The 23,601-nt window shown below is 36.0% G+C and overlaps 1 protein-coding gene across 2 annotated transcripts in view; it reads right to left on the bottom strand.

The window, feature by feature from the left end:
* The window catches only part of TTC29 (tetratricopeptide repeat domain 29), a 262,482-nt gene extending 239,122 nt beyond the window's left edge, over positions 1-23,360 (bottom strand). Inside the window, exons 1-4 of one of the 2 annotated variants that reach the window (XM_050789925.1) lie at positions 23,183-23,360; positions 22,501-22,547; positions 17,394-17,491; positions 15,192-15,275 (exon numbers count right to left, since the gene is read on the bottom strand). In XM_050789925.1, coding sequence (XP_050645882.1) covers positions 15,192-15,275; positions 17,394-17,485 — 176 coding nt within the window. In that variant the 5' untranslated portion in view covers positions 17,486-17,491; positions 22,501-22,547; positions 23,183-23,360. Of the gene's footprint in view, positions 1-15,191; positions 15,276-17,393; positions 17,492-20,103; positions 20,204-22,500; positions 22,548-23,182 lie in introns of those variants that run through there. The other variant, XM_050789926.1, reaches the window with a different exon arrangement.
* Positions 23,361-23,601: the final 241 nt, after the last annotated feature.

The following is a 23,601-nucleotide window of genomic DNA, read 5'->3' as shown; positions in this document are numbered from 1 at the left end:
ATTTAAGTGCATTTTCTGAAAAACAGGAGCAACTGATACTAGTGAAGAAGCTAGCTTTCAACTCAGGATGATAGAAAAAATCCTAACAAAATAAATATTATGAAATAATACTAAATAAAAAACTGAGAAGAAAATATTAACATTAAATTAATAAAATGATAAAAGAGAGACCAAAAAGTTGACCCATAAAACAAACGAACTGGTTACGTGAAAAGACAGAGATATCTGTGCAACCATAACCAAGAAAAACAAAAACAGATAGTCACTAAAAATAGCAGCATGAATGGAAAAGGCTTCTAATTATAATTATAGTAACTGCTAACTTTTACTGTATGCTTAATGATGTGCCAGGTGCTGTTTTCAATACTTTACATGTAATTAGCCTATTTAACTTGACAACATTTTTAATGAGATAGGTGCTATCATTTTAATCTCCATTTATGAGATAGGTGCTATCATTTTAATCTCCATTTTACAGATGAGAAAACTATGCCACAAAGAGTTTAATTAACAAGGTGACGATCACACACCTGTGAGTGATGGAGCTCGTTCATCAACAGAGGCAGTCCAACCCTAGGCCCTGTATTATTAGCCATCATTATCTTTACACTACCTTCAAGATATAGAGAATATTTCAAGAAATATAGAAGAGACTTTAACATTATTAGAAAATATCATGTTAAACTTCATTGCAGTAAATATAAAATTTTGCATAAACAGGCACTTATTTTTCAAAAATAACAATTAGCTGGAGAAGATTTAGAAGACTAATTATAAGACCTACCTAACCCCTTTTCCCTGACCCCTACTCTCACCAAAGGAGAAAAACTATTCAGTTTCACATGGGAGTTCTACCAAATTTTCAATAATAAGAAATTCCCATTTCATCCAAAATGTCCTAGAGCATTGAAAAGGATAAAAAATTCTTCGGTCGATTTTACAAAATACAAGTAACCATTGTAATTTCTTTTGCTGGGGGAGGGCCCAGAAAGACTGCAGAGAAAGAGATGTGTCTAGGTCCTTGCATTATCTGAAAAAAATTTTAATTTGCCCTCACTTTTAATTGAATAAGATAAAAATTCTTTAGTCAATTTTACAAAACCTTAAAGTGTAGCAAGAGAAAATAAAAACCACAGCTCAATATCATTATGATTTAGATGCAAAATTCACATATACACATACACGTGCACACACACATACACACACAGAAGTCAATAAATCGAAACCATTGTGAGTTTATCTCAGAATTGGAAGAATAGTTCAAAATAGAAACTCTAGTAACTTTATAATAATCTAGTAGGTGCAAAAAAATTATTTCACAATGTTCAAAGCTCACACATGATTAAGAAAAATGGAAACTAAAAAAAAGCTTCTTTATCTTGGTAACGTGTATCTATTAAAAAACCTATGGCAAAAGGCTTTTTCTGTTTAGGATACATTAGAATCGTCTTCACTGAAGCCAAGAATGTGAAGAGATGTCAATGTTATTATTTAACACAATTGAAATGAAAGGTTCTTGTTAATGTGGGACTCAGTATTTTAATAATGTCAGTTCTCCTAAAATAACATATGAATTTAGCACAATCCCAATAAAATCTTAATGATATTTCCCCAACTCTTGACAAGATTATTCTAAAATTCATATAAAACAGTGAATATACAAGAAAAACTTTCTCATTTGGAACAAAAGGGACTTTCTGCCAGATATAAGAATGCATTTCAACTATATTGATAAAAACATTAGTGGCACTAATATAAGAAAAGGCAAATAAATTAATATAACAGAATATATATGTATATGTATGTGTAAAGGTGTATGCCTCATATACACACATGAAAATCTGGCATTTAATAAAAGGAGCGTTTCGATTCAGGGGAAAGTTTTTAGGACAACTGATTTGCAAGTATTACTGGTTTTATTTTTTTAGATTAATATTTTATATCCAACAAATAACACATATATAGCATGTGCTATATAACTTTTCTGCATTTAAGAATATACTTAATACACTTAAATCTTAGTTTCCTGATCATCTCCTTAACTCTAATATATGTGATAGGTTTATATTAACATTATCATGAAGATCTTTCAGCTGCTTAATCATATCATTTGCTACAGAATTAGTTAAGAAGTGTTTCTTCGTCTTCTATTTTCTTGAAGAGTTTGTGTTGAGTTTGTCATTATTTCTTCCCCTAATGTTAGGGCGAATTCATTAGTGGAGCCACATGGGCCTGGAATTTTCTCTGTAGGAAATTTTTTAAACTATAAATTTAATGTCTTTAATAAATATAAATCTCTTCTGTTATTTGTTTCTATGTAAGTGAACTTTGGCAGTGTCTTTTGGGAAATTTAGCCATTTCATCTAAGTCGTTGAGTTTATCAGCATGAAGTTTATCTCCTAATAACATTTTAATATTTGTGTAATCTGTAATGATGTGTCCCTTTTCATTTCCCAAATTGGTAAACTGTGTCTTCTATTTTTCTCTGATCAGTTTGACTAATGGTTGATCAATTTGTTTTTCAAAAAACCATCATTAGTTTCATTGCTTTTGTTTGTTTGTTTTCTGCTCTCATTTTACTATTCCTTTTTCTCTACTAACTTTGAGTTTAATTTGCTTTCTTTTTCTGGTTTTTGAAAATGAAAGCTTAGAAAATTAATTTTGGATATTTACATTTTTTCTAATACAAGCATTTTAATGCTATAAATTTCCTTTTAAGCACTGCTTTAGCTGTATCCCACAAACTTTGATATGCTGTGTTTTCTTTTTCATTCAGTTAAAATATTTTCTAATTTGACTTGTGATTTCTTCTTCGATTAATGGGTTATTTAGAAGTATGTTGTCTTGCTTCCCAATTTGGGAAGATTTTCCAAAACTCTTTCTGCTATCCTTTTTAACTTAATTTCATTCTTGTAAGAGAACATAGTTGAAAGGATTTAAATTATTTAAACATGTTAAAATTTGTTTTATGGCCCAGACTATAATCTACTATGATAAATCCTCCATGCACAGTTGAACATAATGTGTTCTACTGTTGTTTGGTGGAATACTCCGTAAGTGTCAATTACTTAAGGTGATTAAAGGCGTTGTTGAAGGTTTCTATATTCCTACTGGTTTTTCTACCAATTATTGAGAGAGTGATGTTGAAATCTCCAACTAAAATTATGGACTTTTCTACTTCTCCTCTTCTTTCTATCAGTTTTGGTTCAACGTTTTTTGAAGTTCTGTTATCAGAAGCACAAACATTTAGGCTTATGTCCTCTTGATGAGCCAAATCCTTTTATCACTATAAAATATCATTTTTTTCTATAGTCATATTTCAACTGCTTTCTGAAAACATTTCTGAAATTTTGAGATCTCTAATTTGTTTTCTCTCCTTTCTTATCATGGTAATAATTTATTATCCTTTGTACTTCTGTGTGGCCATTTCAAACATAGAAAAGAAATGAGATTAGTCACTTATCTTGACCTTGACATTAATGTGGAAAAACCTTAAGCCAAATTAACTTTTGAGAAAACAATTCCCTTAATCAGCAATGCATTTCTTTGGCTACTTTGGTTGTAAGATAAACAATTGTTTCAGACAAGCTTAAGTAAAATGATTTCATGGAAATCTGAATCATGATTGCAGAACAACTGAGTTCTGGTAGAACTGAGCCCCAAGGCAGGTTCTGGATCCAAGGCAGTCCTGGAAATACCGGAAAAGTCTGAAAATTGATTTCAAATATATGTCATCCATTTTCTTTCTAGCTTATTCATTCCTTCTTCTCTTTGAACCATCTTTTTTCCTACTGCTTTGCTTCTGCTTTATAACAATAGGTTGCCTTGGTCAAATTACTTAACCTCTCCATGCCTTGGTCTCTGGGAGTAATAACAAGGGTTATTGTTCATAGGGTTGTTGTAAAGACCACTTAACACAGAGAATAGCACACAGCAATCATTTATTTTACCTGTTACTATCTTGTTTGAAAGAAAACTTAATGGAAAGATGTAATATTTATGACAAGCTGTCTAAATAACCATTTTGTTGCATTAGGTGTGCAAATTTTTCTTACATAAGATTATATGATAACTTTCTTTTGGAGCTTAGTATCAGGAAAAAGCTTGTCTCTTAAAGAACTGATGTATGCCTTTTCATCAGGTGTTGAGACTTCTGTAGTTCTTCACATCTTCCTTTTTGCCGAGTCTACCCAGAAGTTGAAAGAGAAACTTAATGTTCCCTCATAGTAACTATAGCAATTCCACTGGGGAGCATATTTACATACTTTATTTATTTGCTTTCTATTTTCTAGTTAAAATCTGACAGCTGTATAATACAAAGGTTTTTGTTGTTGTTGTTGTTGTTGTTGTTTTGGTGTTTTTGTTTTTTTGTTTTTGAGACAGAGTCTTGCTCTGTCACCCAGGCTGGAGTTCAATGGCGCAATCTCAGCTCACTGCAACCTCTGCCTCACAGGTTCAAGCAATTCTCCTGCCTCAGCCTCCTGAGTAGCTGGGATTACAGGTGTGTGCCACCACGCCTGACTAATTTTTATATTTTTAGTAGAGACAGGGTTTCACCATGTTGGCCAGGCTGGTCTCGAACTCCTGACCTCAGGTGATCCGCCCGCCTCGGCCTCCAAAGTGCTGGGATTACAGACGTGAGCCACCATGTCCAGCCTACCAAGTCTGAACTCTAAGTTTCTTTAATCTATTCTGGAAAGAAAGTCAACAAGCAAAGAAGTGTTATTTTATGTAAGTCCGAGGCCTAAAAGTTGAAAACAAAATCCCTGCTTTCAAAGACTCCAGTCTAGAGCAGAGTTCATTTCTTATGACAACTCACATTAAGAAAAAAGACAAAAATTAGCTGGGTGTGGTGGCGCACATCTGTAATTCCAGCTACTCAGGAGGCTGAGGCAGGAGAAGTGCTTAAACCCGGGAGGTGGAGATTGCAGTGAGCTGAGATTGCAGTGAGCCAAGATTATGCCACTGCACTCCAGCCCGGGCGACAGAGCAAGACTCCATCTCAAAAAAAAAACAAAAACAAAAAACAAAATCAGACACTTACATTGCAATTCAGCACATGTATAAATGTGTGTGTAATATATTAAACCAATGTTTAAAAGCACAAATATGCAAAATGTTCCGATCAGTTTATAATTATTAACTCAATTAATTATAACTATTTTAGGAAACAGGCCCTATTATCATTATCTTTATTTTTTTCAGATTAGGTAACTGAAGTACAGAAAGGTTAAGTAACTTCGCCAAAGTCAACTAGATACTTTGTCAATGAGAGTAAATCTGGGACTGGAGTCCAGAGAGTATGGTTTAAAAATTCATGCTCTATTCCATTACACATGGCAGCCTCCCAGTATTTAGCTTTCTTCTATGCAATGCGTTTCTTTCTATCCTATTTGTCTACACTCTCTTTCCATTTCTTAAATCCTAGCCATGATCCCCAATCTGATGGGTCACAATCACTACCCACTAATGAGTCACAATCTATATACTATCCATACTACAGTACATACATACATAGTACATACATACATAGTATAGAACATACTACAGTATGTTAAATATTAATAAAGGGGAAATAAAACACTTGTACATGACTGTCAATGGCCAGCAAGATAGTTCAAACAGGAGCTCTGCACTCTACCAAGTGGATCAAAGGAGGCCTCACAAAGCAGGAAACAGTTAAGTTGAGGCTGGAAGATAAATAAAAGCTTGCCTAGTACACAAAGCATGAGAGAAAGCAGAGGGTTTTCCAGGCAGAACACATGTGCAAGGCTATGAAGGGGTAAAAGATCATGGGTTCTCATTCCTGTGAGGTGAGCTAAGCACTGTATGAGTAGAGTACCAAGGATGCACATATGAGCAGAACAGCAAAGGCCCCAGCTCTCTTGAAGCTTGTAGTCTAGTATAGGAAACAATTATACTAGCAATGGCAATATAGTACTGTAAGTGTACTGGAGATTACAAGATTATATCAAGTTTATCTAATACAGTCGAGTCATTTAAGAATGAGTAAGAGTCATGAGACTATTAGGAGAAAAATCATTCTAGGCCAAGAGAATGGAAATACACTAAGAATGAGAGATGAGAGAAAACATAGAATAATGAAGACCTGAGTATTTTCAGAGGCAGAATGGTATAATGCTCCAAGAATGAGTGCTAGACCCAGACTGCATAGATTCAAAGTCACCTCTTCTACTTGTTATCTGTGTGTCCTTGGGAAAGTTACTTAATATCTCTGTGCATCAATTCTTAGCTGTAAATTGAACTAATAAATTCTTTTTGTGAATTAAATGAATGAATACATATGAGGCACTTAAAATAATTCCTGAAACATAGAAAGTGCTCTACAAATATTAGTCATTACTATTATTTTTGCAAGAAGATGAATTTCAAAGCAAGAACAGAAGGAATTAAACTGGAAACAGTATGCATGGGCTGGGATGAGGCTGGCCTTAATTAAAAAGTATTTCTTGAGTGCCTACTATGTGGATATTGTTATAGGTGCTGGAGATTCAGCAGTGAACAAGACATCCCACTAGTTGCTGGGGTCAGTTCAGAAGGAGTCATTTTTTATCTATTGCTTTATTTAGTCCCCATGTTTACTCCATTGGTAAGTTCTGATCTCCCTATCACTTAAATATATTCTAAATTAAACCATTTCTCATCATTTCCACTACATCTACCCTAGTCAAGCCACCATCATCTTTTGCTCGGGGTGCTCCCCAGTCAAATATCCACAGAGCCCAACAGCCTTGAATGATCCCTTTAAACTAAAGTGACAGCATATCATTTCCCTGCATAAAATGAGCCAAAGGTTTCCTAGCATACTTAGAAGAAAATTTAGGCATTTTGGAAATTATTCTGACCAAATAACTTCTGAGCCCTTAGGAACAATGTGAAGGGAATTTTAAAACATCCAAGAAGCAAAAAAGAGATTTGGAAAGATTCTTATTGATCATCTAAGAGTTTGGAAGATACTATAGTAATTAATTAATAAGTAAATTAATAAACAATTTTTATTAATGTAAGGACAGAGGCAATCAACATTGGTAAATTTCCCAACAACACAAATCTTTCAATATATAAACCTAGACTAAAACAAAAACTAATAAAGCAAAACATACAATTAAAACTTTTCTAAAATATATTACTTATTTCCCTGCCATATGAAATAGAGTAAGGTCAACAAAATAATGCTTTGTTAGGAATTCTGTTATTTAATTTCAACACAATGTAAATACACTGAAAAGGGTGGCTGTAGGGCCCAGTCATGCCTTGCCTCTTGTCCCCAGTCTGTCATTTTCATAGTGGCCAATTATTTTATCATCCCCATGTCAGCTAGTATTTCAGTATTTTAGCTTCTTCCTTACAAATTTAATTTACCTGAAGTAGGAAAAACAGGATGCTTCCATAAAAAGCAATATAGGCAAGCTAGTTAAATAAGAAAACCTAATTTTATATACATGTCTAAGTCGACAGACTTGGCCTAAGGATGCCTCCACAGCCCTTCTGACAGTAAAATATGTAGGCTATTTTTCTGGAGCTTTTCTTTGTTGTGTCAAGGTTTGCATGCATATACTGATGTTGGTTAATGTAAATCTGACATCTGAATTAGTGATGTGTCCCTGATATTCTTTTTATGAAGGAACTGTCAAGTTTTGCCTGCACTGTGTAGATTGCAGGGAAGAAGAGGAAGAAGTTTCTCTATCTGGGTTTTCTGGCTATACAGTATCTCTGATGTACAATACAGCAAAGTGCAATAGAAGAAGATATGCCTGTATTTAATTCGACTTAACATGCTTGCACTTTGGCTTGAAGACAAGCACTTAAAGTATATTGAAAGATTTTTATATAGTGATATGTAGAAAATTGGGATTAATAGTTAAAGCACAGAGCTTGAAGATGTTAATACACACACATATATACACATAATATGCACACATACAATATATATATTTATAGACACACACACTACATATATATATATACATATACACACACACATATATATCTTGATAAGTTGCCTTCCTAGATCAAAGAAAGGGTGATCATATTTTAATGGTCTCAGAGAGTCACTGAAATACAAACATGAAGTTTTAAAAGCTTCCAAATAATAAAAACTATCAAGGAAAAGTATCTCCTACAAACTTATATTCTCATTTTCATTTCTTATAACTAGACATTTAAATGCTTTTATTTTAAAAGAGAATAAAAAAATAAAAACAAAAGAGAATGATAATGCTGTTCCCTTCTAATCTGGAGGTGGGCATCACCTGATTATGCTTCCCAGAAAAGTGCCTGGTCTGGTAATATCTGTGGAAACCCTGATGAAGCAAAAGAGCTTTTGTGAATCCATAACTTGGTTTTGCTTTAAACAATGAGATGGTGACACTGGTTATTACCACATCTCCAATTTCCAACATAGAAAACAGAACAGGATACGGATATAGGCCAGGGAGATGATTTTTCCATAGTTGCAGTAACCTCAGTAATTTTAAGGATTGTTTTTTGGCCATCATGGAGGCTTGAAAAGGGTCTAAATAGTTTTTAATCTTCCCTGTTTTCTTAATACAGAAAGAACACACTATCAAAGACAAAACACAACATAATAAAACCATCTTGCCCCATACATTGAGAGTGATGTGGCTGGATCATTGTTTATCCCACTGACTGACAGTTCTGGCTGATTCATCCTCTGTGGTACCTGTGTGCTTGTCTCCTTTTATCTTTTTTTATTTATCACTTTGTCCTATCACACTGAAAAAGGAATTTCCCAAATGGTTTTTAAATAGAGAAGTACATTTTGCTCTTACAGGTTTATGGGCTATTGTAGGAAAAACCACATCCTCCAGCTATATTCTGTGTATTTCTAAAACTGCGAGTTTATCCATACATTTCTGAAAAGTTTTTATTGCAACTTGAAATTTTCTTTAAAAACTGGCTGGGCACGATGGCTCCCAGCTCTCATGCCAGCACTTTGGGAGGCTGAGGTGAGAGGACTGCGTGAAGCCAGGAGTTCAAGTTCAATCTGGGCAACAAAGTGAGTCCCTGTCTCTATAAAAGTAAAAAGTCCTCTCATTGATTAGTATTATAAGTTTGAAATATATCTTATTTAAAACTCTGCCTTTAGGACATGATGAAAATGATACTTAGTACAACAAAAAGGTATTTAAAGAGAAATGATAAATTAATATCACTACATACATCAACACATAAAGTTAATGCAAAATATTTAGGCTATTTATACTATTAATAAATGCTTAAAAGCCAAAGAAAAATGAGCAATGATAATTAATAATAGTCTCAATTGAGTGTCATCGACATGTGTTTCACATAGAGAATCTCATTTAATTCCTGTAAGAATTTCTTGTTATTATGCTCTCCAAATAGTTGTGGAAAGCAAAGATGAGAGAAAGCAGGTAACCTCCTTAAGACAATACAGGTATTACATAACAAAGCCAAGTTTTCAACTGCAGAAGGAATCAGCTCCTCTAATAGCCAGAGCTGCAAGTCATGACTCCCATGGTCTCCTCTCAGAGATATTTTTTAAAAACGTCTATTAGAGCTGGTAAACTTAAACACCATATGTGAAAATAATATTTTAAAGCAAACTCCTAAGGGACACAAAGATATAAATGCGTAAAAAATTGGCATTTCTATGTTCTGTTGACATTTGAAATCTTTTCTTTTATCTCTATATTTGGTTTTGGTGAAAATTTGAGACCATTTTTTTGCACCTAGTGAACATTGTTGTTTTATTCTGTCTTGTTTTGTTTTTCAAAAATCTCCTTCCAACTACATTTTTTAAATTCCCCAATTTTAAACTTTATTGATATCAGTCTTTTCCCCCTTCTTCTTTCCATTTTTTCTTCTTCTTCCCTTCCTTCTCTTTCTTTTCTTTTAAATCATGGCAAAACGGTCTTTTCATTCCTGGTTTCAGAGAGATCCGATCTAGAAGATCCGATCTAGAGATCTTCTAGCTAGAGATCTGATCTAGAAGACAATGCCAGAATTTTTTCAAAAAGGAGTGACAATTTCTTCTCTCTTTCCATCTGCATTCTCTGTAATCACTTATTTTTAAAAAATATTCATGAGAAAGAAATTTTCTCTTCATTTTGGAACACCAAAATCTTCTTTCCTAGCAAGAAACGGGTTCTTCCTTCTCTTGCCCACCTATCTCTGTCTCATCTGGAGATTAGTCATGTAAACATTTGCTTGGCAACTGGTTTCTTCAGGAAGTTAATTTGCAAACCTCCATAGAGAATTTAATTTATTACTTTACCAAACAGCAAACTGTTTTAAGAGAAACCAAAATGATTTCATAAAAAATTTCAAAAGTAAACAAAAATGAATTAAGCAGAGGAAGAGCACACTTGAAAGGATCTAACTTCCAATAAAGAATTATGAAATATTGTATCTTAAATACATGGGCTTCATCTTGCTCCATATGTTTAGAATGCCAAGGCATTGTGCAAATCCAGAAGCTAGATTTGCATATAAAAAGTATATTTGTAGTTCATAAAAGTACCTTTGGATGAAAATTTTGAAATTCAAGATAAAAACCTAGTCTGTAAGAAAAAAACGTAGACTGGCAAAACACTAATTTACTTTGAGTAAGTATAATACAATTCAAAATGAGGCAGGAGAAAAAGGCTTTAAAAGATATGAAAGTAAATTGTTCTTTGTTTCTTTACAGCCCAAACTCACTGAATATAGTAACAAACAGTCCTAACTGCCACTGAGCTTGCTGACAAAGTGATGTTCAATAAACACCCACTGATGATACTAAAAATAAGATATTTGGAAAGAAAGTAATATCTTAGAGATGCACACAATTTTGAACCAAATATATTCTTCCATATAATAGAACTTGATATCTGAAGCAGAAAATAATATTGAGCAGATTAACATACTCTGTCCCCAGATGATTTTGTTTCCTCATATACATAGCTAAATCTGTAAAGTGCCCTCTAGAAATGTTTATTTGAATCTATAAATGACTCTTTTATTACTTAGCTACTCAAAGTAATTATGATATGATAATAAGTGATATTTTAAGTTCTTTTTGAAAACAATAATGCATTCTGATAATATTATACAGAATTAAAAACCCGACGCACAGAAACTCTTCTGACATGACTGTCTGTACTTGTTAAAGATCAGTTAGATAGTAGCAGTGAACCATTTGAAGTTCACTGCTAAGTCAAATTTGACTTTGTAGTTTAAAGTCAAATCATCATTATCAAATACGGAATGTGAATACAATGGATTTGATTGTTTTAAATGAACCTATAAGGCACAACAATAATCTAGTCACTTAGAAAGTAATGAAGCATACTGAAATTTCTTCTGTGAAGGTAGATGATACAAAACCCAGAAGCCCTTTGCCTTTGAACAATTCTATCCATTCCAAAGTAAAATACACCCCCATCACTTGGGTTTGGCCATTCCAGTGACAACTATATGTTAGCTTACCCTGCTTCCTTACTCATTTACATTTTATTATGAGGTCAAGGAACGGCTCACTGTGGAGGTCACATTCAAGTTGACACCTGCATAAGAAGTGTCAGCAATAAGGCCACTTCGGGAGTAGAGACTGGTGGGGAGAAAGAGAGAGAAGGTCAGAGAGCTCAGTAAAGTCCAGACCATGCACAGCTTCAGGCCAGGTGAAGAATGGGAAGCTATTGGCAGATTTTAAGCAGGTGAATGTCATGATCTAATGTTTTCAAGAGACCACTCTAGCAGGAGGAGTGCGGTGGAGTGAGAGTGGGTGTGGGTAGAGCAGTTATATGACCATTTAAGTGATCTTAGCAGACATGATGGAAGCTTTGCAGTGAAGACCAGGAGATGAACATGGGATATATTTTGGAGTTGTATCTGATCGGGCATACTGATGGATTAGAGGGGAGTAGCAGTAAGCAAGGTAAAACTCAAGGCTGCCTTGATGATATTTGCTGAATTGAGGAAAGGCTGTGGGAAGAATATTGCGGATAGGAGAGGAGTAGGGGTGAAGCAAGCGTCCAGTTTTGGGTTATATTAACCTTGGAATGTCTGTGATATATCCAAGTAGACACATCAAGGAGGCAATTGGATCTAAAAACTTTCAGCTTGGTAGAGAGGTCAGTGCTGGATTTATAAATTAAGTAGCCATCGGGTTATTGCTAATGTTTAAAGCTGTAAGACTGGGTCCAGGTTGAGAGTATGACTGACGTGCACCTAGGACCCAGCCTTTGGACACCTCACTACTGAGAGTTTGGAAAGAGAAAACCAGCCTGCAAAGAAGACTGAAGTGTTCCAGTGTGGAGGAAAACCATAGAAAATGGCATCCCGAAAGTCACAAGCACACAATGTTCAAGAAGATGAGAGCGTTCAACTCGGTCAAATGCTGTGAAGACATCAACGAAGCTGGGAACAGAAACATAACTATTAGATGTGATAAAACTAGAGGTCATGGGTGACCTTAAAGAGGCATTTCAGTAAGTATGGGGGCTGGAAACCTATTTAGAGTCAACTGAGGCAAAAATGAAACGTGAAAATATTTAGACAGCACTTTTGTTTGCTGTCTTGGGTAGAGAAAAATGGGGTAGAACCTGGAAGGGGATAATGTCAAGAAAAATGTTTGAGTAGAAATGAATACCAGTGAGACTGATCCAATGAAAATGGAGAAATTGATGGTGTAGGAGAAAAACAAATTTAACTGCAGGAGGAAGTCTTGGGAGCAGGTAAGAGGGGATAAGAGGAAGCACAGCAGAGGGACCATACTTAGATGACAGTAGGAACTCTCCACCCATCGCATTGGGAGGAAAGTCAGAGCGTGTGAGTTTATACATAAGTAGGTTGGTATATTTTGAGGTACATGATGAGGGGTTATTTTGAAACTAGACACAGAGCATATGTGTACTATGGGATATCAAAGCCAGTGTACATCATTTGTATTAATGAGTATACACAAATATATTGATCACCATCTTAAAGACATGAATAAGGCAGTAGACAGAGGGATTTGAGGATATATCTTAGACATTGTTTTTGCCTGATTTGATTCTTCCATTTCTACCCATTACATTTTCATATACTGAAGATGTATGACTTTCTAGTTAGATAATTTTATAATGCTACCAGACAGGGAGCCAAACTCAAAATCTATCTTCCTTGAGAAGTTCTATCCTATTGTCTTAGTCTTCTCTGATTGTTTCTTGACCTCTAGGCTGCACCTCACAGTACAGTTGGCACTCAATCATTTCATATTTGTCTCTTGCTCATAGGTCTTATTGTCTCAAGTAGATGTTAAGGTTCCAGGATGCGGCCAAGTATTTTACAATAAAATATCATTGTCTCTCCCACTGCGAAAAACCTAGTATTAGATATAAAGTGAGTACTTAATAAATGTTTCTTGATCAATTTATCTTTTAAGGGTTGAATGGCTATAAAGAGTTTTATGCAGTAATTCCTTGGCTAACAGACTACACGTAATTCTTCACGGCACCTGCTGGGCATTGCTGGGAGATGCTGAAATCATTCATCAATTTTCTCCTTTTTATGCTATTCAATTAGTCTGTCTAGGGCAAGGTCTAGAATGTATATCAATCAAAAGCACAATAATGACCTGTGTACAAGCTATCTCCATACTAATGATTTGCATCCACTATCTTACAGAAAGAGCTTTGGTCTAAGAAAGCACTGAAGTGAAGGAAACTTTAAGGAGAATACTGTAGTAAGAACTGAGAATTACCCAGTGTTACCGTTGCAAATAGTTTAATGATGAGTTTGAAATCAATTTGGCAGTACCTTTAGTGGAAAAATAATATTAAGAGAATACTCATCACTATAGCCTATTTTGCATTGTCTTAGATAAAAATTTTTCTTCAGCCTGCACTGAAAGCTTAAATGTCAGTAGACTTTTAGTATATGGACTTCTAGTTTGTTGAAATTATGTGTAGCATGTTTAGTTTTTAATTTAATTCCAATTCTTAAGGCAATTAAAACTATTTGGATATAATATTTAAATCAGAATCCAAATATGGCATACATATATTTTTCTTTTAAGAAGTAGTTGTACTGTCATACAATATTGACCTTTAATTTTATGTAACAGGTTATCACGGAAAGTTAAAGAATTAATCATCAGAATAGCATTTAACCAAAAATCCCACATACCATATACATGGTAGTCTATAGACCTCTGCAGAAGTGAGTGATTACAACTACTATAAAATTTTGTCATTCTATAAAGTAGTCATTGACAGAGTAAATGACTGTTTTTCCATGTTATATGCAAATTGACAAAGATAATATCTGATAAAATGGAAAACACCAAGAGACGTAGAACTTCAGAATATATGAAACCCACACCAAAATATCATTAGCAACACTCTTTCAGTAGAATCCCATAGCATGAGACAATATTAATAGAGAGAATCTTTTAAGAACATTTGTTGCATAAAATATTTTAATTGAAACAATTAATGAATTCCATAAGATAAGTGTAGATTTACAAGATTTCCATTTTTCAATACTTACATGAAAAGATCTGATAACAGAGCCACTAAGTATAGGTAAGAAATATTAAACCTGTTTAGCTATTATTCTAGGTTTCTATTCATTTCTCACTAACTTACATTGATTTTTGTACTGCTTTTATTCATCCTATAAATTAGACTCCAACTGGTGATAAATGTCAAAGTTTGCATTGTTCATCTAAAAAAAATAAATCTAGACAATTTAGAATTATTTAAAAATTAACCAATAAACTATGATCCATTTGCTCTCTTTGTGAGCGCTTGGGTGGAAAAGGAGACATATTAGTACATTAGTAAGGTGTTTCTTTTTCTTTAATCACCAGGAGAAAAGATATATAAATCTTTTTCTTAAAGCTTTTTTCTTTCCCATGGAGACAACACATCTTAAAACGAAGGTTAACAAGCAATTAATAGCACAGACTTAACTAAATATTGCAAATGTGATAGTATAATATCTTGGTAAATATGGGAATTTTGAGAGCCATAAAATTAAAGACTTTGATATGTGTGAGATCAATAGACATGACTTATCACTATTTAATATGAGCTTTAATTTTTAAATGCCATGTTCCAATGAAAAAGTATATTACACAGGAAAATTGAAATTTCAATAAAGAATCAAGACAAAAGAAACAAACTTTATATTAAAGTACCTCTAAAGGTTGTACTTACGCAGCAACCTCCTCTTTTGACAATCCTTTGAAATTCACCTCTAGATAATGATCTATGTCATCTTTTTCTTTGATCAATTGAGACCTAAATGAAATAGAAAGAAATAATAAAGCACCACCTTATCAAGTTAAAAAGCTACCAAACATGTAAAATGCCACTAGGAGAATAGAAATATTCAGGGTATAATACCATATATAATAAATGCAATAGCTATAGAGTTAGGTCATTGGCTGATCATTTCAAAATTTTATCTTTCCTGAATGGAAAATGATAAGGAAGAATATTAAACCCAGTATGTAAACAAATAAAACACCAACACCTTGAAATAATTCACTTTCTACTTAAGAGTCTTCTCCTCAAAGCTTACAAGATCTATTTTGCTCACATTTTTTCGTGGTGTAACTTTCCAACTGCTGAAGTTATATACTGTTTGGCACAGAATCCAGAGCCCAGAACACCTGTTTGATTCAAACGTATAACATGAATTTGTCCCAAACATTACTCAATTTTGTCCTGAAATGCTCTTTGAACAGTTTTTTAAATCACACATAAAACTCAAATTACTAAAGGTTCAAGGTGTGATAATGATTTTAAGAAGCCCTTATTGAAAATATATTATACTTGTAGTGCATTCATTCTTCACACCCATTTGCACCTTTAAAAATAAGCATGCTATCAACTTCTCATAACTATGATGATATGGAACTAAACAAATACCAGTGTTTTATTCAGAAGCTATTAAAGAATGTTGATACAAACTTTGCCTTTAGGGGGTATGATAAAAATCTTTTTCTTCAATGAAATGAATACAAGAAAAAGTTTTCTTTAAAACTCATCCTATCCTACGGATATGAGATTTGGCTATGCTTTTGCTCACCTTGAAAACAAAAGATAAATTAAATCCTTTAAAAAGACAGAAAGAATAAGCTTTTTCAGACTTCATAAATATTTTACATTATTCAAAAGTAAAACAAAAAATATGTATATATATTATAGTTACACACATGAATTATACATTCATTGAAAGATTTATCTGCTATAGGAAAAGAAAATTTTGATTTACTATTTTAAAAGAATTTTTATGTTAGTTTAGCTGAATGTATTTATTTTGGTCTGGGGGCTTTGGTTTTTCCTAGAAGAAATACTAAAAATGAGGCATGAGAACAAAGAAGACTCCTAATACTTTGATCATTATACCTTGCAGGAATGGAAAAGTAGGCATATAAAGAAAATAAACCTATGTATGCAAACTATTTATGTTAGTAAATAATATGTGTATTACAAAAAGTCAATAGAATTATAAATGGCAATTTCAAAATAGCACAATCAGTTAATATTCATAATTATGACAAAATGTATCAGTTTCTCTGTCCTGCATTTCCTCAGTGACACTTTGAGTAGCTCAGCAGTCACTCATGGGCAGCAGCAGTTTGATGATGCATTTTCAGGCCCCAGCATCATCTCAGGAGCTGATTCATGCCCTCCAATCTACCCTACAAGTAAGGCTCCACCCTCCTTCTTCCTAAACATAAGTCAACCCTTGGGACCTTATAGATTAAAAGCATTACACCTTTCAGTCCGGGCATGGTGGCTCATCCCTACAATCTCAGCATTTTGGGAGGCCAAGGTGGGTGAATCATTTGAGGCCAGGAGTTCCAGACCAGCCTGGCCAACATGGCAAAACCCGTCTCTACTAAAAATACAAAAAATTAGCTGGGCATAGTGATGCATGCCTGTGGTCCCAGCTACTCAGGAGGTTGAGGTACAATAATCGCTTGAACCCAGGAGGCAGATGTTGCAGTGAGCTGAGATCACACCACTGCACTCCAGCCTAGGTGACAGAGTAAGACTCTGCCTTAAAAAGAAAAAAGCTTGACACTTTTCATTCCCAAAGCTTCTGCTTTCTGTTCTCCACACACATTTAAAACAGGAAACTTACCTCCAAAACTCTATGGGAACCATGATATAATTGCAATAGGAAATAAAATGATGAAATAACAACTAGATTAATAAATAAATAATTTGCAGTATTTGAATGTGGTTCATAAATCCTTTTGAAACAACAGATTTCAATATTCTCAATATAACAAGGTATGTTTCTCCTCTCTTGAAATGATTTTATTTTCTGAGATACGTTATTGACATTTCTTACTACAGAAAATTCATTCTGTAGGAAAATAAGTAAAAACCAGGGGCACGTACCTTGGAATTTTTCTGGAGGAGCAAGGCAGCTTCTGTCTGGCTAAGGCTGTAAGCTTCGGGCGTGTCATGGGCAGTGGGGGCAGGGTGGTCATTTCGGACTACAAAAAGAAATAAGTAGAAATTGTATTTTAAAGAATAAATCTTTCGAAGGATCCTTTAAGACATTATTAGAGATTCACAGTCTGTCATCTTAGTTGAGAATGTCTACAATGTAGTGCTATAGCTGCGTTATTCAGGAATGATGCTCAGTGAGTGGATTCTGTAGGTTGCTTCTCTCATTATTTTCCTCCATTGTCTGCTTTTTGGCCAATTTATTATTTGTCTGTATCTTCACCACAAAGTAGATAAGAAGAAAATATGATAAAAGCATTGATGGTTCAGTTGGCATATTTGGTAAGAGTTTTGTAAGGGACATGATTGCAATTAAAGAATAAAGCTTTTTAGGATAGCTACGGATTTCCAATGTTTATGTGTTGCTTTCCTGTTATTATCAATAATTGAAAATTGCTCATACTTGCTGTTTTCTAAAAGCCTTATAGCTCGCAAATAAAGGCTTTCCCTTAGATGTGATAGATGATAAGAACAATTCTCAACAAGGAGACAGCTGCCCTGAGAAAGCACACAGCCATAACAATATAATGAATCACTTCAAAATGTACTGTTTTTAAAAAGTTGTTTAAAACAACTTTATCTCACACTTTACATGGGTCAGGAATAAGGACAGGGTATGATAGGCATGGATTTTTTCTCCTCCATGATGACAGGAGCCTCTGCAGAGAAAACTCAGAAGCTGTAGTAACCCAATGATAGGGGACAGGAATCACCTTGAAGTGTCTTCACTCACTTTTCTAGTGGTTGATGCTAACTCTTAGCTGGGACTCAACTGGGGCTATCTGCTAGAACTCATACATGTGGTCTCCTCATGTGGCATAGGCTTCTTCACATCATGGCAACCTAAGACTTCTTATGTAGCAGCTCCAGGCTCCAAAGGCAAGTATTTTAGAGAATAGGCAGGCAGAAGCTTTATCCCCTTTTAGGGTCTACCCTTGGAAGTCACATAGCATCCACTTCTGCTGTAATAACAAGTTCACCCAGATTCAAGGCAAATGAACACAGAACCACCTATTGATAGGGGAGTGTCAAAGTTTCATTGTAAGAAAAGAATATGGCATGGGAGATACTGTTGCAGCCCTTTTTGGAAAATGCACTGTGCCACAGTGGTGAGCAATTAGGAAGGCAAGTCTATAAAATCAAGTTATCTAAATCTTACTCCAAAGCGACATGTGGACATGATGTCTGTGAACTTAGAATAGAAAAATTGTTACATGGTGCAAGGGCTCTCAGATGCAAAAGAACCCACGCTTCTGTTAAATAGAGAGGCATCCAAAAGGCCAGGGGCTCCTGATCCCACCCCCTCTATATCTACCAGGTTTGACCTGTACTCTTAGCTTCATCAAGCAACTGAAAGACTTGTTTTAGGTTTTAAACAGCTTATCTTCAGCATTACTACCTGTGTGACCCAGGGAAAATCACAATAAAATCTGGGCCTTGAATATATTCAGCAGATATTTAGTGAGCTCCTTTTTGGTGCCAGACACTGTTCCAGGTGCCAGATACAGCAGTGAAGAAAAAGACAAAAGTCTCTGATCTCGCAGACTTTGCAGTATGGGGGTAAATATGGAGAAAGACAATACACAAATAAGCAAAATACATAGAACCTCAGATGTTGATAAGATTCTCTACTGGAAAACAAAGCAGGGAACTAGAAACTACCCAAATGCTCACCAATGGCAAAGGGATGAATAAAAACAGGAGACAAGCTCAAAGACATTACAGAGAATTTTGTTGGGTGTCCTAACAGTGCAATGTCTTGAGAGTTACTGTAAAAACTGGCTTTTATTCTCATTGAGGTAAGAATCCACTGGAGGATACAGGGCATAGAATTGACACGATCTGACTTTCATCCTGAAAGGATCACTCTGACTTTTTCTTTCAGGTTAGACTGTAGTAGGGGAAAGGGTAGACAGCAGAGAGGCCAGCTCAAAATCTCCTGTGAAATACAGGGGAGAGAGGGTGGTGGCTTAGTTAGGAGTAGAGAAGGAGAGATGTAGTCAAACCTGAAATAGAACCACCTGTGGATGGCTGAGACCCAATATTCCTCTAGTGCTACAAAGCCATGGTGGAGGTGGGGGTGGAGAAGCACTAAGACGAGAGAAAATCTTCTGAAATTCAGTGTAAACAGACAGCTTCGTGTTACTGAAAAAGATTATTACCCTGGCCTAAAAATCATTTTTTACATAATTAAAGAGAATTCTAATGGAGATCAGTGGTTTATTTTAAATATAATAGAATCCCAGTACTACCAGCTTATCAAGGCGTGATACGATCTATGAAACAAAATGCCCACTTATTTTTATGCAGTTGTAGATTTAAAGTGCACAATCTGAACAGCAAATGTTAGTCCTCTCCTACAGACTAAACATTAGAAACATACTATATTACCCTTCATAACTTCATAACATAATGACAATTTTTTTAAATTTTAAAAATCTATTTTTCTGATTAGATGTTACATTAAATAGTTGAGTTACTGGAATAACAAGAACTTACTAAATGGCGACATCATACAGAGCATATGGTAAGAAGATATGACTCATGTGAGGTTTGAAGGGACACCAAAGCTCCCCAAACGGGCCTCCCAAGAGCTTACTTCAGAGGAGCTATGAAGACTGTTCCACAGAGTTCAGAGTCTTCCAATGTTACAGTGAACATCTGAATGATCTAAGTTCTTAACCCAGACCAGTGTAGCCCTAGTAAATTTCAAAAGGGAGAGAGGAAAACCACTAAGTTTGCCTTATTTGGGGGCATTCCATCATCTATAAATTTTAGACTCTTTTCTAAAAGCCCCACTTGACTTGCCAAAGCATTATGCAGTGGGCACTGGGGCCAGGGTAATCTCTTCATCATTGCAGGCATCTTTGAAGAGTTCACTAAGGAGGTTCAAAATGAGGAACAGTGCTTGCAATTTCCTTGAATACTAAGAATATCCAGCTATTTGTAGACAGATAAAAGAGAGCAGCCCCCAGAGGTGCTGATCCAGTCAACATAGCTCATCCAGGTGAGTATAACTCCTCACCAAAGTTGGCATACCAGCATGTTATATAAAATTTATCCTTTTTGATGTTTACTTGAGATCGAATAGAAACCAAATGCAAATGACATACATGGAGAGGGGTATGTCTTCTTTGTCATACAGATCAACTGCGCTTTTTTTTTTTTTCCAAACTCTGAGTCAACGTTTCCTACCATTAAAGTTTCAGCTGCCAGTTCCTTCATTTTGCTCTCCTCTGATCTGAGAACATTAGCAGCAGGAGCACCTTTACTCTTAAATTTAGTTTAATGTAAGTACTGCAAGCCCTGCTGGCAAGCCTCAAGGCACAAACTCTGAATGGGGGGTGGTCAGAGCTGAATGATAAAGTGGAAAAAAGTTATCAGAGCTGAATGATAAAGTGGAAAAAAAAAAAGCATGTTGGAAAAAATATCGCTCAATCAAACTATGTTAGAAAGTTTAAGCTTAGAGTGAGGGTGGAAGTTGAACAGGCTTTCTCCTTGTTTCTGAACCCCACATCCTGCCTTGCCAGTGCCTATCGGGAAAGGGAATTTTGTTTCTCAGAATCAATACATGGCCACATAAGGTATTTTGTTTTACAAAACAGATAATGTGTGATCTGAATTTTATGACACAGTTAATATTTTGAATGCATCAAATATTTAAAGGGGTCCTGTAACAAATTACTTTCTTATCTAAGTAATTGCCATCTTTTATGCCTTATAAGTTCAAGCAGGGTTTGCGGTACTTACATTAAATTAAATACCTGTAAAGAAAGCCTTTTGGTGTTTGTTAATATGAGTTGCATCATTTTCCTGGTGTTGGTCAGACAGCATTCTCAGTTTCCATGTGAGCTCCAGCCTAGTCCCAATGAAGAATGGGACTAGTGCTATGGGGTGACTGACCCAGGCCTGTAGCATAAATGGAGCACATCGCCATCAGTTATGGCACCTCCTTAGGGTTCTCCTAGATCTACATCTCAGGGGAAAACACACAAGATAGGTGTGACTGCAGGAAAGGAAATTGCTCAGGTTCAGGTGAGTAAGAAAGAAGAAGAATGAAAGATACCTCTTTGGCTGGCACCAGAATGAGCTTAGCCCCAGGAGCTCAGGCTGAATCAGCTTCTTAGGAGGACCCAGAGGCACCTCCCCAGTGCCAGCAAGTGGGCAGTGCTGCAGTGTGGCACCATCGGGTGCTGAGACAAAGATCAAAAGGCCGCCTGAAGCCATTCCACTGTTGGTATTCAGAAGAGATTTGGTGCACCCTTTGATCTGCTGGTTGGCTCTTGTATCACAGTTACAATCTCTAAGTTTGGCCCCCACATGCAAAGACAAATGAGAATGGAGAAATACAGGATGAAAGGTTTGAGAGTGCTAGGTCAGGCTGAATGTGTCCCATGGTGTGAGTTTAAATTTTTGGCCCCCAAGTAAAATTCTTCAAAGAGTAACCCTCCTTCCCTCTATCCCCAGAGATGCCTTTATCAGGAAACACAAAGGAGGGAGGCCTACTACTGTGTACACGGAGGCTACTTGGAGAATGACTATGTCTGAGGCTGACCAGTGTCTCCAGGGTTCAGTCACTTTGGAGTAAAAACTGAGATGAGAGAAATAAAGCCAGTAAAGCACAGTAAGCAAGTTTATTGTACATCATCACGAGTTCAAAACAAATATGATTTTACTAAAAATCATTCACAAGAATTAAAACTTTTCCTATCACAAGCTCTTTTACTATAAAAGTTTAACGAAAACTACAGAAGAAATATCACTATGCTTTCTAAGTAAAAAAAAAAAAAAAAAAAAAATTTATGAGGAGTCACTAATAATGTTTATTCCTGGTATAATTTTTTTTGACACTTCTGGCACTCTCTCGTGGGTAATTAGATAGGTTGTTAAGTAAAATAAATAGAAAACACATTTTCTACCAACTGACATTGATGGCTAAATCACAAAATCAAGCAGGAAAAGAGTCTGAAGGCAATCCATATTTCACTTGACTTACATTTGCAGATTACTGCTGATGGTCTCTCCAGGCTTATAGACTTCAGCCTGAAAATCAGGAAGCAAAGAATAATAGCAAAGAAGAAAAGAAGTTTAAAATCAGTCAGTAGTGTAACTCCTCTCCCCGCCCCAAGTCATGGAATAAGATTCACTCTTACAACAAATACTAAGTTCCTACCATCTAAGTTTAGATGAACTTTTAAAGAAAATCCCCAAGTATAGATCCTATAGGAGAAACTAATCACTAAATCAGTGAAATGCCAAAACATCTGAAATATGTATATGTATTGATGTATTTCAATACAAATGTGACATTAGGGATAACCATTTGCTCTCTCAAATTTACAAGATAGAGTTATCTTTGCCAAAAACCGAGAGCATCTCAGTTCCCTTTCTGTTCCCACCTAGTTCTCAACAGGACTAAAGGACTTATCCTATGCATAGTTTTTCACTTCCCTCAGAGGGTCAGGTGAACTGGGGAACAAGAGGAACTGGCGCCTTTCCCTACTTCTCTTTCAATTAGTTTCTTGAGGTACGTGGCGAGGGCCTGGACTCAGGAAGCTTGAGAAAGACTGATGGAGGAAGGGCTGTAGGGGGTCAGGGAAGGGGCTGCCTGAAAAACAGGCCGCCTCTCCAAGGAACTGAGGAGGTCCTGTCCCAGCTTCGCCCCTGCCGTCACGAACCTCGGTGCACTAGCCCAGGGAAACAACTCCAGTTTTCCCTTCCACTGAAGTGAGTCCCCCACCGGCGGCAGGTGCTGGGCGTCGGCGCCGCCCCCTCCTCTGTAAGTGATTCCGAGGCCTGGCTGCGCCGGCGCGGAGAGACGGGACGCCGAAAGCATCTCCAGGGAAACAGAGAGGCGAGGCGGGACGACCGGGGGTGGGGTTAGGCTAAACCGGGCCTTGGGATTGGGGCAGCACCCAGACTCTTCGGGCTTGGGGGCGGAGTCTGGCGAGGGGCGGAGCTTACTGATGGCCGGGCGGGGCCCCCAGACAGCGGAGGCTTTTCAAGCAGGGTTGCTTTCAGAAGTTAGCTCGCTTTTAGGCATTTTCACATAACCCAAGGGGCTCGAATTTGCCACTTTCTTTCGTGGCCTTGCATT

This window comes from Macaca thibetana, chromosome 5 (genome assembly GCF_024542745.1).
Source record: "Macaca thibetana thibetana isolate TM-01 chromosome 5, ASM2454274v1, whole genome shotgun sequence".
Taxonomy (NCBI): domain Eukaryota; kingdom Metazoa; phylum Chordata; class Mammalia; order Primates; family Cercopithecidae; genus Macaca; species Macaca thibetana.
Note: the sequence above shows the minus strand (reverse complement) of the source record. Positions and strands in the feature narration are given on the sequence as shown.